Raw genomic sequence first — 18,162 nt, 5'->3', positions numbered from 1 at the left:
TATGTATGATTAATGCAAAGGTAGAATTAATTATGTTTAAGTGAAATTACTTCATGACTGCAAAGTGCAAAACGCCCACAGTAGCAAATGGATCATATTTGATGTGTTTGAAACGACTGTTATTTTTCTATTTTATCCAAACTGTTGGCTCCGGGTTTCTTTGCTTTGGCCGGGTGTCCATTTCTCTTGGCGAGCCACTCCTAATCTGAGTGCCACAGACTTGGTCTAGATCACTCTGGTGTCAGAAGTGGGATTCCAATGCTGAGGTCCAGCGGAAAACTGGCCCGGACTGGTCTGGTGGGCGGCGTTCCCATATTCACCGTAAAGACCGACTGTCCCAAACGGATATAATTTTGCCCTTGCACATAATCATTTTTTATTGTTACTGGGGACAGTATAAATAACCAACAGGTTATGGTGGATCATAACTGCCTCGTGACTCTCTGAAACCATGCTTATAAAGTCTATAAGCCAATCAGACTGCTAAATGGTATTTTTTTGCTTTGAAGCCTTCATCAAATGCATCTCTTGGTGTTTGATTCCTCAAAGAATGTGAGCCAAGGTGCCCTTTGAGTAAAAAAAACCCTTAAAAGCCACAACTATCCACGGCCGAAAGTGCATCAGCGTACATTTCTGGCTTTTAGCTCTCTCAATGCAATGCTCATTGCTCCCTCACAATGTGGCCCTGATGAAATGGTAGTGGGATTTTTTGGCTGCTCTATGGTGGGCCTGTGCCTCTAATGGGTGAATAAAGGGTAGCTAGGGGCAGGCGGAGGCTTGGCACGACACAACCCTGCTGTGAGGCTGATTTGAGGTGAGCGCAGGGAAGATGGAAGGCGCCAAAGCAGGCTTTGATTTGCCTCTCCCCAGCCGGCGGGGCCTGGAGGCTGGGACCGCGAGATGCTGAACTCTGGGTGTGTCCCAGAAGACCCCTGGCGGCAGAGAGAACTGGCTGGGACTGGGGTGAAGCAGGAGGGTTAAGATGAGGGCTGCCGAGAGCCAAATTGAGATGTGTGAAGTAAAATTTCCCCAGATGACTATTGAAGAGAGCGTTTTTACGGTGTGTGAAATCAGCTGCTGATAATTGACTGCTAACCAGGAGAGGGAGCATCTCGCCCTGCCCGAGCATCTCTCTGCAATTGGTCCGAATATCAAGAGTTGATGTTTAAATAATGTACCGCTATGGATTCAGTCTGCCGAGACAGAATCAAACACGAGTGCAAAGTTAAAGAGAATGAACACTATATTTGCAGAAGTTCTCCAGAGCTGTGAAGAACACTTTGACTGGGGTTTGCTAATTTATTCTGCTTCCACATTTGTGGGCAATGACCTGATTCTGCCTCCTGACATTTTAGAAGATTTGTTCATTAAGGAAGTTTCTCCAATGTCACCCTTTTTAGGCAAACACATGCAGCTCCGTCAGAACTTGGTAACCTTCACATAATGCAGAACTGAACTTTTTTTAGAGCTCACTAGCCATGAAGTCAGAAAAATACCTCACACAATGGCTGTAATCCTTTTGCCCTTGTTGTGTTGGGTTTGGTTTATAGTTTGTCTCTCTCTCTCTCCCTTGTCTTTCAACCTGCGCTAATCGTGAATGATTCCTGTTGTCTATAACACCAATGCCAGGGCCGGTGAATCAGGTACATAAGCCTAAGCCGCTTGGAGAGATGCTCTTATTAAACTCAAGCCAGCTGCTGGAATTTTTCTTCCCCCTCTCATTGTTAATTGAGGAGTCTTGAGTCTTTCCCGGGAGTTGATTTGCAAGAGAAAGAAAAAAAGGAGCAAGAGATTATTGCACAGGAGGAGAGGAGCTTTGAAGAAATGTTTTGTGATTCCACTGTATATCCTCCATTCCTCTCCTCCTTGTTCATTCTCCGTGTGCTCCCCAGCCAAAACCTGTTTGTGCCACTGACAACGGCGCTTTGAGAAGTTCGAAGGTGGAACACAGGATATGTCTGGCTTTGGCTCAGAGGTGCAACAACACCTCCTATGATGTTTAGGCTTTTCGGGGAAGGCGGGATGGGGTGGAGGAGGAGGGGGCAGGGGTTGCTGAAATGTGATGTGCAATGGCCCTTTGTGCACCTTGAAACATACAACATACATGGCCTAGCTTTAGTGACTGTCTGAATTCTGGCTGGAGGGCAAATCAGATGCTTGAGAGTCAAGGACAGATTGTCACAGCAATCCTTAGTCTTAACCTCTGCCTCTGGAAAATACCGCCAAAAAACAACAAGCCAAGCTTTTGTTTCACTTATCATTTCTTTGAATTGGTTGGGCACCTTTAACTTAAGCCTCCTCTTGTCCCCGGAGCCCAACTCTCAGAGGAATTGGCCCCACTCCATATCTCATTATCTCTTCAAAAATTTCATTTTGTCACTACATCCATGCTCTCTTTTAGGCCGACATATTAAGGCCGCATGTATAGGGCTCTCTCTGAAGGTATTCGTACTGGTTTTACAATAGAGACCGCAGTCAGGGGTGGGGGGTGGAGGGGGGGTTTAGGATTTAATGAGTGGCTGGCTGGGGGTGAAAGAAGGATAGAGAGCAATGAGGGAGAGAAAGAGGGAGTGCATTTGTTGAGGGTTAGTAAGAGAGAGAGAGGAAGGGAGGAAGAATGCAGGAATGGAGCACCAGGTACCATAATAGTGGTAGAGAAAGCTCCTGAAATACTAGAGCCGGGGCGTGTGCTCTGATCAGAACGGCAGTGAGCACAATTACCTTCTTTTCAAATCCTTCAGTGACACTGCGGGAGGAAGGAGGACTTTGAAACTTGAAAGGCAGGAGCTCGCTTTCAACCTCAAACGCGAGCAGGAAAGGGCTCTGAAATTTGTTCAGTGCTCCCCATCCACCATTAGCTTGTTTCTTCCCCTCGCCTCCAGGCATTTAAGCGCTTTTTGAAAAGATGTTAAGAAATTCAATCACCATAGAGAGAGAGTGGGATAGTTCCTTTTTTCTGGGTTTTTTTTTTTTTTTTGAGAGGCATGCTTTCCTCTGGTCCACAGAGGACTGGCCTGCTGCTTTTGTATTGGGCTGAATAGACCTGCAAACTGGTAGAGGACTGGATGTGGCAACCATGGGAAAAGAGAGGGAAATAAAAGAGGAATGAGAAATGAGGGCGGCATAAAGGAAAAGGGTCTGTTGGGTGGACGGTCAGAGCTCGACAAGTGTTGCAGGGTTGAACTTTTCAAAGTTGCATGTGTTTACCTATGTCTGCGCTGCCTTCATTAGCCCGTTTTTTTTTGACAGATGCCTGACATGTTGTAAGGATCAGAAAAGTTTCCACCGGCAGGTACAAGCAGCACAGAAGAGAAACTTTCTCCTCCGCCCGTTCAAGGAGATAATTGACTTTGTGCTCCTGAGTGCTTGTTTAACCATTGAAGGTGCTGTAAAATGAAGTAATAAAGCCCATTAGGACCGTATACGGTGCAATGATGAACCCCCCTTTGGGCTTTTCTGTGTTGACCGGAGGGGGATGGTGGGACGGTGACACTGGTGTGATTGCGCTATTAGTCGCTTGACCTCCCTTGGAGGAGAGAGCTGTATCTGAATGGCAGTTGAGGTCAACGGAAAAGAAGAGGACGGAAAAGAAAGAAAGATGAGAGAATAAAGTGGATAAGACAAATTTAAAAGTAAGCGATTGAGTCTCTTTAGTAGTTTTGGAAGAAAATGTTTCAGGCCAGTGTTGGTGCCCAATGGATTCCTGGCGGCTTCATCATCTGAGGGCCAAACGATGAATCTATTCATAAAACATCAAATATCTGTATGAAAGTAAGAAACAGCACTCATAAATATGGAAACAGCTTTTACTTTCCCAAATGTAACGCTAGATTTTCTGTATGTGAAAGAGTGGAGGATACACAGAGGCAGCTTGTGCTACACACAGTTTCATGCTCTACCCATAGCGCTGCTTGCTCGCAGCATAGTTTACAGTCTTGACTTCTTTCAATCCATGTCAGGAGATGAACCCAATTCTGAAATCCCTTTATGTTAATATTGCGCTTTTGCAAGAGCAGACCTATTAATCCAGCTTTAACCGTATAAGTGCCATTATTCCCTTAATAAGATCACGGGCTGTGCAGTATAGGATTAAATACTTATATCATAACTGACGCTGTCATTTCCTGCGGATGAGAGTGGCTTGCCTCTCTGGCTGTCAGTTCCGCGTTAAGGATTCTTGAATTTGCTGCCAGTGCTGTGCCAATGCAACGGCTGGCCTGTGTGTCGGTAATGGATGTGGGAGAGTGAGGGAAATAAAAGCGGGACTCGTGGGTTTACAATCCCGCGCTCTCTCCATCTCATTCTCTCTTTCTGTTCCTCTCTCTTAACCCCCCCCCCCCTCTTTTTTTTTCTGATCGCTTCTCTCCTTCAGTGAAGTGGCACAGCATTATGGCGGTACTCCTCAGCGCTTAAGGTGGTACGCTTTAATCTGGTCCGCTCTGCTGTTCTTAATTGGCAGCTGTATGCTGCTGTGTTGCAGCGCTAGTGGGGGAGTCTAATAGTGCAGAACCTCCGGCGCCAACGCAGAGGCATTTTGCCAGGCTGTCAGCGAAGCCACGCTAATGCCAGAAAGGGCATCGGAGTGAGCGGACGGCCAACACTCTTGATGGTGAAAATCGTAATTTCATATAACCAGGAATGAGCATGAACGCAATGCACAGCTGTTGCTTGGGGGTGGGGGGTGGGGTGTATGCAGACTGGATCAGACTGAAAGAATTTCATTTTGGGACTTTGGGCAAAAACGATCGAGGTGTCACGCTGTGAAGATTTAACAAAAGATGACAAAATAAACTTTTTTCCATATTACCATCACATATGGTATGTACTACAGAAAAGACTAATACCAGGTCAGATTCCTAGCTGATCCTTATACATGTTGGTTCAGAGGTTAGGTCAGGGGTCAAGGGTCATCTCTTTCTGGTGGAGTCTATCCCTTGAACTCAATTCTGCGTATTTTCTTTTCATTCCAGGTAGCAGGTAGTTCTGTGGAGACCCAACTCCTTCCTGTTAGAATAAGACTGATGTAGTTTGGTAACAGAGAAGGAGAAGGGGTAGAAGGAGGGGAAACGAGAACGAAGGAGGGTAAGGGTCGATGCAACACATGACGCTTGTTAATGGACAGTCCGGAATGCAGACGGAAAGCCTTCCTCCTTCGTGGGAATCCATTTCTTTCTAAAAGAAAAAAAAAAAGAGGAGACAGAGCTGAATTTATTAACTGACATTGGGGAAATGCTGCTTTGACTGTGTGAAATGGGATTTATCCTTCGTGTCCATATGCTCATGCAGCTTCTGCCTCTGGACTCCCACATGTGGCACTGCTGAGGGCAAATCCAAGCAGGTTTCAGGTTGAAAAAAAAAAAAAAAGTGATCCTCCCTTAACCAGCGCCTCCTACGTGAACCCATTTCCTCGTGTTCATACCAGAGAGAAACACTCTTACATCTGCTCCTGACTTGACTGTATCAACACATGATAAATCTACTCAATGATTTGCTCTGCTTGAGTTCTAACATCACGTTCTCCTCCTCCCATCCTATCTATCAACCCTTGCAGAGGACGAGAGTTCAGGCACGCTTTACAACCGTGAGAGGCGCAATGCCATCAGCTCCCAGACCCTGACGCCCGGCGGACCAGATAGGAACATCAGCGAGGAGCCCTCCACCTCCACGGAAGATCGCCCATCCCTTCTTAAGAAGGAGCTGCATGGATCCCTGCCCCACCTGTCCGACCATGCCCTGCCGTACCGAGGCACTCTGTTCGCCATGGACCCCCGCAATGGCTACTTGGATTCCCACTATTGTAAGTCTTAACACAATGTATAGGTGAATGATTAAAGTGGAAACATGTAAATTTTGCATAGTAAAACAGTTCTTCACACCTCAAGGACATGTTTGCAGCTGCCTAAGAGGCCAAGTTGATTTCTTTGCTCTAGGTAAGAGGCAGGGCTGTCAGATATTTGATTAAGTCTGACAGATTTGACTCTCTCTTGTGCTTGTTCTTGCCTCGACACACACCAACACACACACACACACACACACACACACACACAAACACATTTGAGAACGCATGTACCCACACTCGCCTTGTTTTGCGCCTGGGAAGTTAGTATGGGGAACGGCCAGTGCAGCTTCTTAATACCCTCATTAGGGGCCTGTCTGAACACAGTACTCCGCTTTTTCTCATCAACACACACTTCAAAGCCCCAAAGCAACGCCGAGTCAAACCTCACCACCCCCTACTCTGACTCCCTTTCTCTCCCCCTCTGTGGGACTATGAGAGAGTGAGCGACTAGTGGAAATGAAGCCAGATAGATTGTGGTGAAAGGTGAGCAATGGCTTGAGTGACATACCGAAGAATAAAAAAAGTGAGATAGACGGTAGGAGGTTGGATGAAGGTGAAGCTGTGTGTGCTTGTGAGAACAGGAGGTAGATGATTGAGGAGTAAGAGGCTGATTAGGTGGTTAATTCGGCGACTGCTGTAGCCAGGACTTTGCCTGCAGACAAGAATGTGATGTGATGGCTTGTTTAGTTTGGCTAAATTGTCTCTGAATTGGGCCAGGCAGAGTGGGACAGAGAGATTTTAATCCAGTGGCAGTAATGAAAAGTCCAGTGGAGCCCAGCCTTACACTGTTACTCCATTTATTCAGCCACTTCATTAGCTTTTCCTCCCTCATACGCCGGAGCCTGAGAGTCACCAATGCACCTCTTTAAGGGAGAGATTACTTAAAACCAGGCAATGATGTTGTGGACAGAACCCTCGAGGGCGGAACATTACTGCCCATTACATCCTGACCTAACTCAGCACCACTTGCCACTTCTCATTTCATGTGTATGTGTGTGTGTGTGTGTCTGAAGGAGCCCCAGAGGTTCCAGACCACTGAAGCCTAGGGGTAAGAGAGGAGGAAGGGGCTGGGGGGGGGGGTCACTCAAAGGCTTGGGGTCATGTGGGGGAGTCACAATCTCAAATGAAGAGTTCAAAAGCAGCAGGAAAAGTCAAAAGGGCCGTAGAGCTTTAAGAGGGTTTCTTTGTGCGAGGAGCCGGAGGACCGCTGTCACAGGCGGAGACGATGGTGCAGGGAGGTTTGATGGGAAGCGGTGGGGTGATAGGTTTTATTGTCCCGCTGTGTGGCTTGTTATATTTTTTAAAAGTCATAAGTATTAAGATAGTGTTATGTCAAATATCTTTAGTCGAACTTTTTTAATATTACAGATTTGCTGTTGTCACTGATGTAATTAAATTAGTGTATATACAATTTAATCATTTCTTTTAAAAGTTAAAACCTCATTTATAACTAGTTATTTAAAAAGATATACTAGTAAAAAAATTTATCTTCAAACGTTAAAAATGCCTTCCTTTCTGTTTTATTGATGTTTCCCTGCCGATTCTCTGATCTTGACTCGGCTCTGTAAAATTTACGAGCAGAAATCAGAACATAGTTGTGTAAAACACCTCCTCCTGGCCCCAGGTGTTGAGGACATGCGGTGTCCCCAATGGCGGCAGTCCAATTCAGTCTGATTGAACCCAGCACCGTAGCTCAATCCCCATGAGCTCTAGTGGTCTGAGGGTCAGCAGGACGAAAGAGTTCCCCTTAAACCTCTTCCTCCCCTCCCGGCCTCGGCCACTTTGAACCTGAAGCCTGTAGATTCTGGGGCTGCTAGGTGTAAATAGCCACGTGACTCCTGTTCTGGTTTCTGGTTCTGTACACACACAACCGTTACTCCACCAGTGGTAGCCCCTCTCTACGAGGGGCTTTGTCACCTCCTAAATTCATCCCAGGTGTGTGTATATGTGTGTGTTTGTGATGGAGAGGGGGCCTAAGCCTTTGTGCTGTGCTTGCATAGCGTGCCGCGACACGCAGCAGACAGCCAGGAAAATCCGATTACTCTTCTCACTGGTGTGTGTCAGTGCTTAATGTGCCTAAATGCGACGGCACCTGCAGCCTCCCCACACCTGGTCGCTGGGTCATTATCGTGGCGGCAAAGCTCTGGGAGGTGTGGGAGTTGAACAACATGGAGAGAACTGGGGGGATTTCAGGGGTCTGTGTTCTGGATAAATCTCCGCTATTCACCCAGACTTGTGATCTCCCACTCTCCTTAGGTCTGCAGCAAAAGACCGTGTTTACTCTGGTTTTTACACCCACTTCAGTGTCGAAAAAAAGGAGGCACCAAGGAAACATTGCCCTTATTGTTAGCATTAGCTAATCACAGGGATGCCGGAGTCTTAGCCGCCTTTCTTGGGCAAACATTGGATGAGAGTCCACATCCTTCTTACCACAGCTCTAATACACAGAGCTTTGCTGTGGGATAAGAAGAAAGGATTGAGATGAGGATTAATGAGGGAGAAGTCTCTTTTCTTAAGATCTTAATTGTGTGGAAGTGTGAATGGGATGCGCAGCGCCGACATCGGTTTACATTGTGCGTTGATTAGCCGGTCAGTGGTCCTGCAGCAACAGTGAGCCCACTTCCTGGCGGAAGCATCCCCTCTTCTCCTGAGAGGATCTTCTTTAAAGAGTCTCCTTCTTAAACACTTGCCCTTCCTTGCCAGACGAAATAGAGTTGACGTTGGGACTTAAAGCGCGTCCTTTTCAATGGCATTTTTGCAGATGTTAAAACTGGACTGAAACACGTTAATCAGTGAAATGGAAGGCAGAGAGAGGAAAGGGAATTTAAAGCTTTGGAGACAATGATAAAGTATTTTGCAGCTGAAGTGATTAAAGTTTGGCGGCTGGACTGTGTCTGTGATATGTTATACCATTGATAAGAGTAGACCAGACATTAGGTACCTCCAGACGGTGATGGAGGCTGATCAGTCCAGTAGTCTTTCAGTTATCTCCTTCAAAAATCTATCCTAGATCTGGCTGCCAGGGCTTAATCCCCACACCAAAGCCTTGATGTCTTGACTGATCTCCGAAACCAAGTCTGCTAAGCTACAGGCCGTGAAGGTACGCATCTCTTGGCTGAAGGATTCCTTCACATGTGTCACACTAACCTTGGCTCAATGAGGCTGTACAAGGGTGACTGTTACCTGGATCACAAGAGCCCTGTGTTCTACGAAAGCCGTGGAGCAAAAAACCCATTCTTTAGTTTTTATGATGTTGTACGGTCAGTTGGTGTCCAGTCAAAGGGTTAACATCTAAACTGCTGTGCCGAGCTGATCTCAGGTCTACTGGGCCATATCGGGCCAGCCGCTGCCACGGCGTCGGTCTGTCTGCCTCGGTATCAAAATGCAGCTGACCACTGAACTGAATGAGCCAGCTGTCACCAAACCGGACGTGATCCGCACATCAATTGGCCCAGACTCTTTAAAGTTAATTACGGTGCTTGGTCTTTGAGATTTTACAGACTGGAAGGGGCTTTTCCATGTGTCTCGAAATAGTAAGAACTGCAAAGAAAATGTGTGCGCACAGAGGTATCTGTGGAGAAAGTGGGCAAACTGAGCATTCTTCTGAACTTGTCCTCAAAGAGAAAACTTTCTGGCCTCTTGTTGGTTTAAACATGACAAGCACTGGCTTAGATACAGATTCAAACATCCTCCCCCAAAGAACTGCACAGAACAGAGTAGAGCCTGGGGTGAGAAGACACGTGCCTGTTTCAAGGGTAAGTGTTTGTCTTTGTGATTGTTTCAATATTGGCTTTTTGAGCGTGGTGGCACGGTGTAGTCCCCCAGCGGTGTGCCGGCACAGAGCAGCCTGGGGCACACTGCAGGCGATGAAGAGGAATCCCTTCCATCCACCTCTTCTCATCAAGAAAGAACAACAGGGGCCTGTGCTATGCTATGGCCCCTTGGTCCAGCGCACCAGGGATAATCAGATGATCCCCTTTTATACAGCTTATTAGAGGCATCTCATGCTGTAAGATAGGCCATATTCTCACATGCATGTGTCCCTTTGTAGCGCTTGATGATTTAAGGGGGTTAAGCAGAGTTTGAAGTGCTCTGAGAATGCACTTTCATACCATCTTAAGGTCATGTGCTGCTCTTACCACAAAGCTGATCGTGTATGAACTGAACATCTCGGAATAATGGCAGTTCTTATTAACAATGATGAGATTAAATGTGAAGGGGACTAAGAAGACTTACGACTTTCCAGCCAACTTAAGATGTTCAAAGAAGAATAGTCAGCATTTCTCGGTATCATCGTCACAACATCTGTCAGTGTGTTTTACTTCTTTTCGAACGAGACTGGTTAATCGGTTGAGCCGCAGAGGCAAGTTGAAACAATAACACTTTGCTAATGTTGTGAAGGCTTAAAATGAAGCTCTGCTGCATGTGGAACGTCCAAAAGGAGAATAAACTGCAGCAAATACCACCGGTACAATAACATTAAGTACCATACTATCAAAATAACAAGGCCCAATGCTTGTGGGGGCTTTTTCTCAGCTAGCTGGTTGAGCTTTTCCTCTCCTCCTTAAGTTACTCTGTAGTCTCCACTAGGATAATCAGCCCTGTGTGCTACGGGAGAATCAAAGACATTTCATGGCTTTGCTCATGTTTATTTCCTGTATATCACATCATTTCCTTTTTTTTATACTTGTGGTCCTCTAATAAACTACCAAAGGCAAGCAGCCTCATCCCTTCTCAAGCGACCTGTATCTTGCTTTCGTCTCTATTGGGTCACACAAGAATTGTTGTACGCGAAGAGGAGGCTGATGAACATGGTGTAATTAAAATGTTCCCAGCAGCTCGGTGGAATGCAAGATACGACTGCAGAGAAGACAAAGAGGAAAGGAGGTGGAGGGGTAGGCGAAAGACAGAAGAACCGGAGAGACTCTAGAAGATGGAGGTTGTGGTGTATAAAGCAGAAAATGAAGTGAGACATGAAAGAATGGGAGCTCAAGGAGGTCAGACCCATCACAGGATTTAGTGTTGCCTTTAAAGATGCCTGGGACAGGTGGCAGCTCCAGACAATCTCACACCACAGAGCAGCATCCTCTCAGGAGGAGATAAGGGATTCCTCCATCCAGGCACTCTCCTTGCCCTCCTCCACCTCCCCCTCACACACACACACACACACACACACACACACACACACACACACACACACACACACACACACACACACACACACACACACACACACACACACACACACACACACACACACACGTCACCTCCCTTATGCCCACCGCCCTCTCCCCTTCCTCCCATCTTGGGGTTCTCCCAGACAAGCTGCTTTGATGTGGCTCAGTGTGAGCGGGCAGCTGTAGGCCACGGAGCCTCAGCACCGCTGCTGGGCCGCTGGGCGAGCCGGCCACTGGGAGCTGACTTGAGTGCAGCTCAATCAGCGAGGCTCTCCGGTGCCCAGCACTTTCAGGTCTCATTAAAGCACTCCGGCAGGGTTAATCCTCTTTAAGGTTTACATGGGCCCCAGTTTGTCTCTCTGCCCAGGCTGAGAGAACCCCTGGGCGCCACCTGCATGACGAAGCCTCAAATCACTGTGACACTAGTTCCCTGCATTGCCTCGGCCCTCTACTTCCCTTGTACGTCCTCCTCTGTCTTCCCTCTTTCACTACGCCTCTCGGTTGCCTTCCCCTTTGCATCCCGCCTCTTCTTTATTCCCCTTTCCCTTGATAGTACCTATCCCTGTTTGTAAGTCTTAGAGGATTATTTGGGTGGAATCTGTTGACAGGGATGCAGTAAATGGATTACAACGTTGTCCTTGTTTTGGGATGCTGTGAGGAGGGAAAGGGGGTTGAGATGTGCTTTGAATAATGAGAGTCAAAGTAAAGAGGTAGACCGAAAGCAGGATTAACTGAAAGAATTAGGAAGACGGAGCAAGAACAAAAGAGAGGGTGAAAGAGAGGCTGGGGTGACAGCAATGCAAGAGAAGACGGAGAAATCGAGAGTTCCAGATGCCGTTGGGCTCGCAGCACCTAATTGGGCCAGGAGTGCCGACCCCTGTCTGGCCCTGCAGCGCCCAGCAGCCATTTGTCTGATTGCTGTGACACTGGGCTTTGTCTTTCCCTTTGACACACAGTTTCCTCTATTAGCCCAAATAATGGCCATGCACCTCAAGAGCATGTACAGACTTTGTCTAATGTCAGTATGGGTTTGGAGAAAAACAGAGAAATGGGCTTACGGTACAGGCAGGAATGCAATTTCATTATAAAATAAATCAAAAGACTGCATTGGTGATGTTGAGTACCAGTGTAATAACATTAAAATAACTGTACATGACCCCCCCCCCCCCATAGAATGATTTCTGCTAATTTTAACTTGGATGTAAATCAGCATGCAGCAACTTGAGGCAGAAATATTTCTCTAAAATTTCTAAACCAAGCTGTTTTCTGAATGCAAAGATTTCCCAAGCAAGAGAAAACATGCAACCTTTCTCCAAAATAGATGTCTCTTAGTTCAAGCAGTTAACTAATGTGTTGTTTCTTGACCTTTCTGAGTGCCCTTGAATGCAACGCTGAGGAGAATCTTTAAACTGGCCTCTTAGTTCATCCACATTACCATACGATAATGCATAGTTTTGACATAAATCTAAAGGTGACGGCGGGCTTGCTGTGATGGATCACCACTCTAAAAACAATGATGCAAGTCTCTTCAAGTTAATACACCCAATAGGAAGTGAATTAGAGAACAATGGCAACCTGGAAATCATAATTTCTAGGGAATATTGCACACAAAAAAAGACCAGTGACCTCTTAGGGAAAGCTGTCCCTGTTTTCCCAAGCAACGTCCATGATCCACCCTGGAGCTTCGACGAGGATAAGGGTCACTATGACTTGTTATAGATGCTAAAATAAATCCAAATATCTTAGCGTGCATTTTTTAGCTGTCTTGTAGTCTTTTGTGACTCAAAATTCCTGGAAATAAAATTTTAAAAATGGTCGCGATGAAAGTCCAAGCCTTTGAGCTTTTGAGTGGCATAAATCTGAGAGGGAAGAATACATGTAGCAGCGTCCTGGTGAGTTAACCTGAGGTTTAAATCAACTCCCCTCTCTCTGTGAGGTATCACAATTTGGAGGGAAGGCGATCGACAGATGTTAGGGATACAGGGAGAGAAGTGGAAAAATGTGTAGTGCACTGTTCTAGCTACTAAACTGCTGTGTAAATCTCTCTCCAGCTGGGTGGGGGAGAGGAAGCTGGAGGGTGGGGTAGGGTGGAGATGGTGCTGGAGTGTGGGGGGAGGGCCACGGCATAGCGCTTTGTTCTCCTCCCCAGCTTATCCCAATCTGGAGAAATTCACCAAATGTAGGAGATAGATTGGTGCTCCACAGAGGCCTTGTGAAATAACCTTCACTCCCTTGATCCACACTGGGAAGGGAGGTGGGATAGGGAGGGAAAACAGGTCATAGCTGGGGTTGGATTGCGCTGGGGGGGCCCCTGGAAGAGGAGTGTGCGTGCTTAGCTCCACTCTGTAGCAAGGCGAGGGCCCTTGTGATGGCATGCAATTTGTTATGATTGACTCAGCTTGGTAAATGCCTTGCAGATGCTGGAGTTCCATTGAGATATTTGTGTTACGTTTGAGAGCGAAAGGCCAACTGTAAGGTTCGCGGAGCTCTTTTTACAGCTTGATAATTTTCTGTAGAGCAAAAATTAAAGCTCTGAATTTAGATTATTGCAGCTAAATGTCCTGCAAATGGATGGATAATGAATAGAAGATAGTCATCTGCAAAAAGCCAAACTTTAGGTTAAAAATTTGTGGGGCAATGGTGTGTTTTATGTTTTTGACATGAAACTTTGCTTGAATGACAATATCTGTGCAAAAAGAAGACCTACAAAAAGCATTAATTTCATAATAAAGTATGTACGCATAGAATCATGATGGAGAAGGAAGGCATTGACCGTCTTAGACAAACAAATTACTTCTGATTGTGAGTTGCGATGGAATGCGTGTCTGACATTTATCCTTTGGCTGCTCGCTCTCTCCTCTCTGTTGCGTTTTTTAAAAAAATTTCCCACCGTGTTAATGACATTCACCCACAGAGAGAGTGTTTCTGTTTAAGGGTGTGAGAGCAATTGTGCAAGAGAGACGGGCAAAAGCAAAAAACAGAGAACACAACGGAAGAAGGAATCAAATCTATTGATCCACAGAGGATGTGATCTGTCAGCCTTATGTGTTTGATTAATTGCAGATAGATTGGCAAGGCAACATTAGCATTGTTCTGATATTTAACCTCTCTGCTGGTTTCTTTTTGACTACTGTCCTTCGCTGAATAATGGCTCTCTCTCTTTGCAAGTGCCTGAGCATTGCAGAAATACAGAAATCTCTGCACAGCAAGGACATTAGGCTAATTTATACAGCGGTAATTAGGCCATTAGACCTGAAACAATCTGGGACCTATAATTAAGCAAAACGTTCCAAAAGTCAACAGCAACTCCCATTGAGCTTAGCTAAACAGTCTCTGAAAGTGTTATTTACATGTCCAAACAGCTTGAGGTCTCAGTTTAAGCAAACACAGCGAGAGACGGGGGTGTGAAAGGATTGATCACAAGAGAGCCCTCTTCCAAACTGCCTCCTCTGATAGCCTGCATGGGGCTTCTCCAACCCCTTGTCTTGCCAGGCAGATAGTTACTGGATGCGTCTTTATCAGGGTTTTTTTTTTTAATTTCCTTTTAAATTTAGTTGTTTTAAAAGACACTCCAAGGCAATGAGGAACAGGGACAGACTACAATGGAAGTGCCAGATAACTGATATCTATGTGCTGTTAGGTGATTCCTGTAGAATCTCAACCTGAATATAACAAATAATCGGTTTTAAGTTTAACTAATATCATTTTATGGTGGACTTTTTGTTTACAAAGCTTTCCTTCTGTGCTACTGATCTCAAAACCCTGATGCTGAGATCCAAATCCATTGCTAAATGTGTGATTTACCTACAACTAGACTGGACTGTTAGTGATCCCCGGGCAGGTTACAGAATAGCAAAAAGAAGAGATGAATTAAGTTTGTCATTGCATGAAAAATCAGATTCAGATGAATCATTCAAAAAAAAAGGACATTTGAAAATGGAAAGGTTGTCCGTTCACAGCACATCTGAAAGGTACGTTAAGTTTATGGGCTTATTTGGAAACATAGTTAAATGCCAAGGTGATATCTTCTGGAATGAGTAAGGCTCTGCACCCGGAGGTGCTTTTTTTTTTTTATTGCATTGTTAAGTTATGTACACATGTTTGCATTCACACGGAAAGGAGCGACGCCACTTGCACACACATGCGCTCGCAAAGCACGCGAACCTACAAAGTCTGGAGCATCTTTCACACGTTTTGCAAAGTGTTGCAGAGTTATGGTGTAACTGCAGGCCTGGCTGCAGACGAGCGTGCCTTAGCGGTGAGATCATGAGCATGGAGAGAGATGGCATAATGAAATCTGGCAGTTGCAGCCCCGGCACCGGCTTCATATGTTCTACATTAGCAATTCACAAACCTCTGGAGCAGGGCCCCAGCAGCCCTTTTCTCACTCTGCCTTAGTCGCTTATGACAATCTGTCACTGGCTCTTTGTGCTCTCGCAGCGGAGCATCGATGAGAAGTGCAGTGTTTACCGAGGAGCGTTTCTTCCTTCGGATGCGGGGTGACGCTCCGTTGGAGAGGAGTCAGTGAACCCCTCACCAGAGAGGAGAGAGGAGGAGTTGAGGTTGAGCGTTCCAGACAAGAAAGTCACAATGCTGAATTGACAACAAAAGAGAAAGAATGGAAATTGTTTGTGTATTATCAAAACCCAAATCAGAATGCTGAGTGACAGCTCCGATTCTTTTTAAGTATCGCATCACATAACATTCCAAGGAGATCCTTTGTGGTAAAACTTCCATTATGAAAGGAGATTAACCAATAAGGATATTGCAAATGATGTGCTCTGGGCTTTATCGTCCCCTCTTCCTTCCTCTTTTGAAATTATTCAAGTGTCCAATAAAGGACAAGGCAATTACCATTCTCTCTTTAATGAAGAGGAAACCGGCTTTTGGTTCCAAGCACGGTGTGTGTATGTTGAATTACAATTAATGAGCTCGGTCAAAGTTTGTCTCTAATTGCCCTTTCGTTAAAACCCATTAGTAATCATGTCTTAATGACTTCAATTCCCTCTCCTAACACATTTTTAAAAATTGTTGGTTGAAAATTTCAATGAATATTGCTGCTCCAGAAAGTTACAGAAGACTTCTGAAGAAGCTGATGATTTTTAAAAGTTGAATGTGTTGTGGATGGATTGATTTCACCTCAACAGGGACAAAAGCCGTCATTATTACACTTCAGTCAGGGATGCATGGTTGTGCGGCCGCTTTGGGAAGGTAAAAATTTGTAATGTGTGTGTTGTGGGCTTTCCAGCTGTATTCTCTATTAGCCGATGAAAATACCCCTGAATAACCAGAAGAGCAAAGGGGCAATTTATTCCTGCAGTAAACAGTAAGATGTCCCTACAGGAAACACTGGAGATGGATTGCAGGATGGAGACTCCCCCCCCCCCACTCTTTCATTTGCACCTCTGTTCTTTGTGAATGTATACATTCCCTCCACTGACAGAGGGCTGTTTGCCTTGCTAATGGAGATCTGCGCTGGCGTAAAAGGGGTGGCAGTCTCTATTTAGTCGGAGACACGCTAAAGTAAACTTCTGAGTCGGATTTAAATAAACCTCAGCGCAACGGTTTTGCCGTGTGGCAAAGTCATGCGCCACATGCGAAAGGAGGGAGGGAAGGAAAGAGTGACGAAATAAAGGTTCCAGTCTAAGCACAGGGACATGCTGATTGAGGAGCTTTGTAGACATAAACACAAAAAGGGGGTGGGAGGGGGGTCTCGGTAATTCAATGAGGAGTGGCGGCTGTGGGAATGCAGGTGTATGCTGCAGGGGTGAATTGGCCGGCTCTTTAAAATGAGTTCACAGTTTGTAATCTCTACAGTCGTTGCCCCAACAGGACAGAGGTTGATATAAAGTTCTTGCAGCGTGGGTTAGGGATGAGTGAGATTAGAGAACATGAGGCTTTTTACTCCCATCGAGCTAGAACACGGCGCGCAGACCCAAGTGAACCTGAAAGTTAATTTCCGACTCTTGACAGCCAAGGGCCGGCAGCCTTGAAGTTGAGCAACGGAGAGTAAACAAAGCAGATTCCGCCCTTGTCTAACCCATCTCTCTATCCCAGCATCCCCTCATCCCTTCCTCCCTCAGCAGCGCTGGAATCAAGTGAGGTGAGCCAAGCCAGACTGAGTCATCAGGAGGAAACTATCGAATAGACAGAGACAGAGCGGTCAGATACTTGCCAGAGCCGTGCAAAAGGAGGCTTTTACCACTTATCTCTGTGCTCTTGTGAAAACATGATGAAAACCTGGTTTTGGAGATGTTTGCATTTTTCTTTTGAGTGGTGGTGAGGCCTTGTGAGCTCTAATACGACTCTGAGCAAAGTTTCAGGGTCAGTTTTTGGAAAGTTTTCAACAACAAGAAGTAATAAGAAGAGTTATTTGTAGATTACTTTGTGATTCCTCACTCATTGCGATGCGCGATGAATAATTGTGCTTTTTGAATGACGAGAGACGTCCACATTCAAGGAACGAAGGGTGAAAGATTAACAAAACTATTTGAAACGTCAACTTAAATTGCTCAGTGTTGGTTTAAAGCTGGAAACCCAACTCAGGGACTACAAATCTGGACGTCTTGGCCTCTGTTTCTAATCTCCTGCAGATCCCTGAACTTTGTCGGCATGCGATCCTGAACACCGTTTGACCTTTTTAATGTTTTGCGGGATTACAAACAATACCAAAAATGATCCCTTCTTAATTGCGGCTGAGTCAAATCCAAGCTTGGCTGCGATCGTACCGACGAATGAACGCCCGATGAGGTAAGCCGACCTGAGAGGTGCTGTGGGGGATCAACACCTGCCGCTTCGCCCGGCGTTTGGCACGGACCGAGTCTTTTGCAGAGCTGTTGCGCACCTCCACGTTTGGCCATCTGCCCCCTTTTGGCACACACTTCCAAATATTTACAAGCGAAATGAAAAAAAAAAAAAAAAAGCCCCACATAGCAAACAGCTTCGAGAGACCTGCTGCGTGAAGGTATGCAGATGTTGACACACGCTTCGCCTCGGGGTGGTGATACACCACTTGGAAACGGTCTCTGCAACAGGCAATAAAATGACATATGTTCTGGAAATGAGATATGTGAATGAACAAGTAATTAATTTGTTGGTGTGTAGACACACAAACGTTGCCTTGTGGGCGTTAGTCATTTTCTGGCT

The 18,162-nt window shown here is 45.8% G+C and overlaps 1 protein-coding gene across 2 annotated transcripts in view; it reads left to right on the top strand.

Moving 5' to 3' along the window:
* Positions 1-18,162, top strand: part of gli3 (GLI family zinc finger 3) — an 80,840-nt gene that overhangs the window by 26,359 nt on the left and 36,319 nt on the right. For both annotated transcript variants that reach the window (XM_068343916.1, XM_068343917.1), the window contains exon 3: positions 5,552-5,797. In XM_068343916.1, coding sequence (XP_068200017.1) covers positions 5,552-5,797 — 246 coding nt within the window. The remainder of the gene's footprint in view (positions 1-5,551; positions 5,798-18,162) is intronic.

The sequence above is a fragment of the Antennarius striatus genome, chromosome 20 (genome assembly GCF_040054535.1).
Source record: "Antennarius striatus isolate MH-2024 chromosome 20, ASM4005453v1, whole genome shotgun sequence".
Classification (NCBI taxonomy): Eukaryota; Metazoa; Chordata; class Actinopteri; order Lophiiformes; family Antennariidae; genus Antennarius; species Antennarius striatus.
This window is presented reverse-complemented; position numbering and strand designations above follow the sequence as displayed.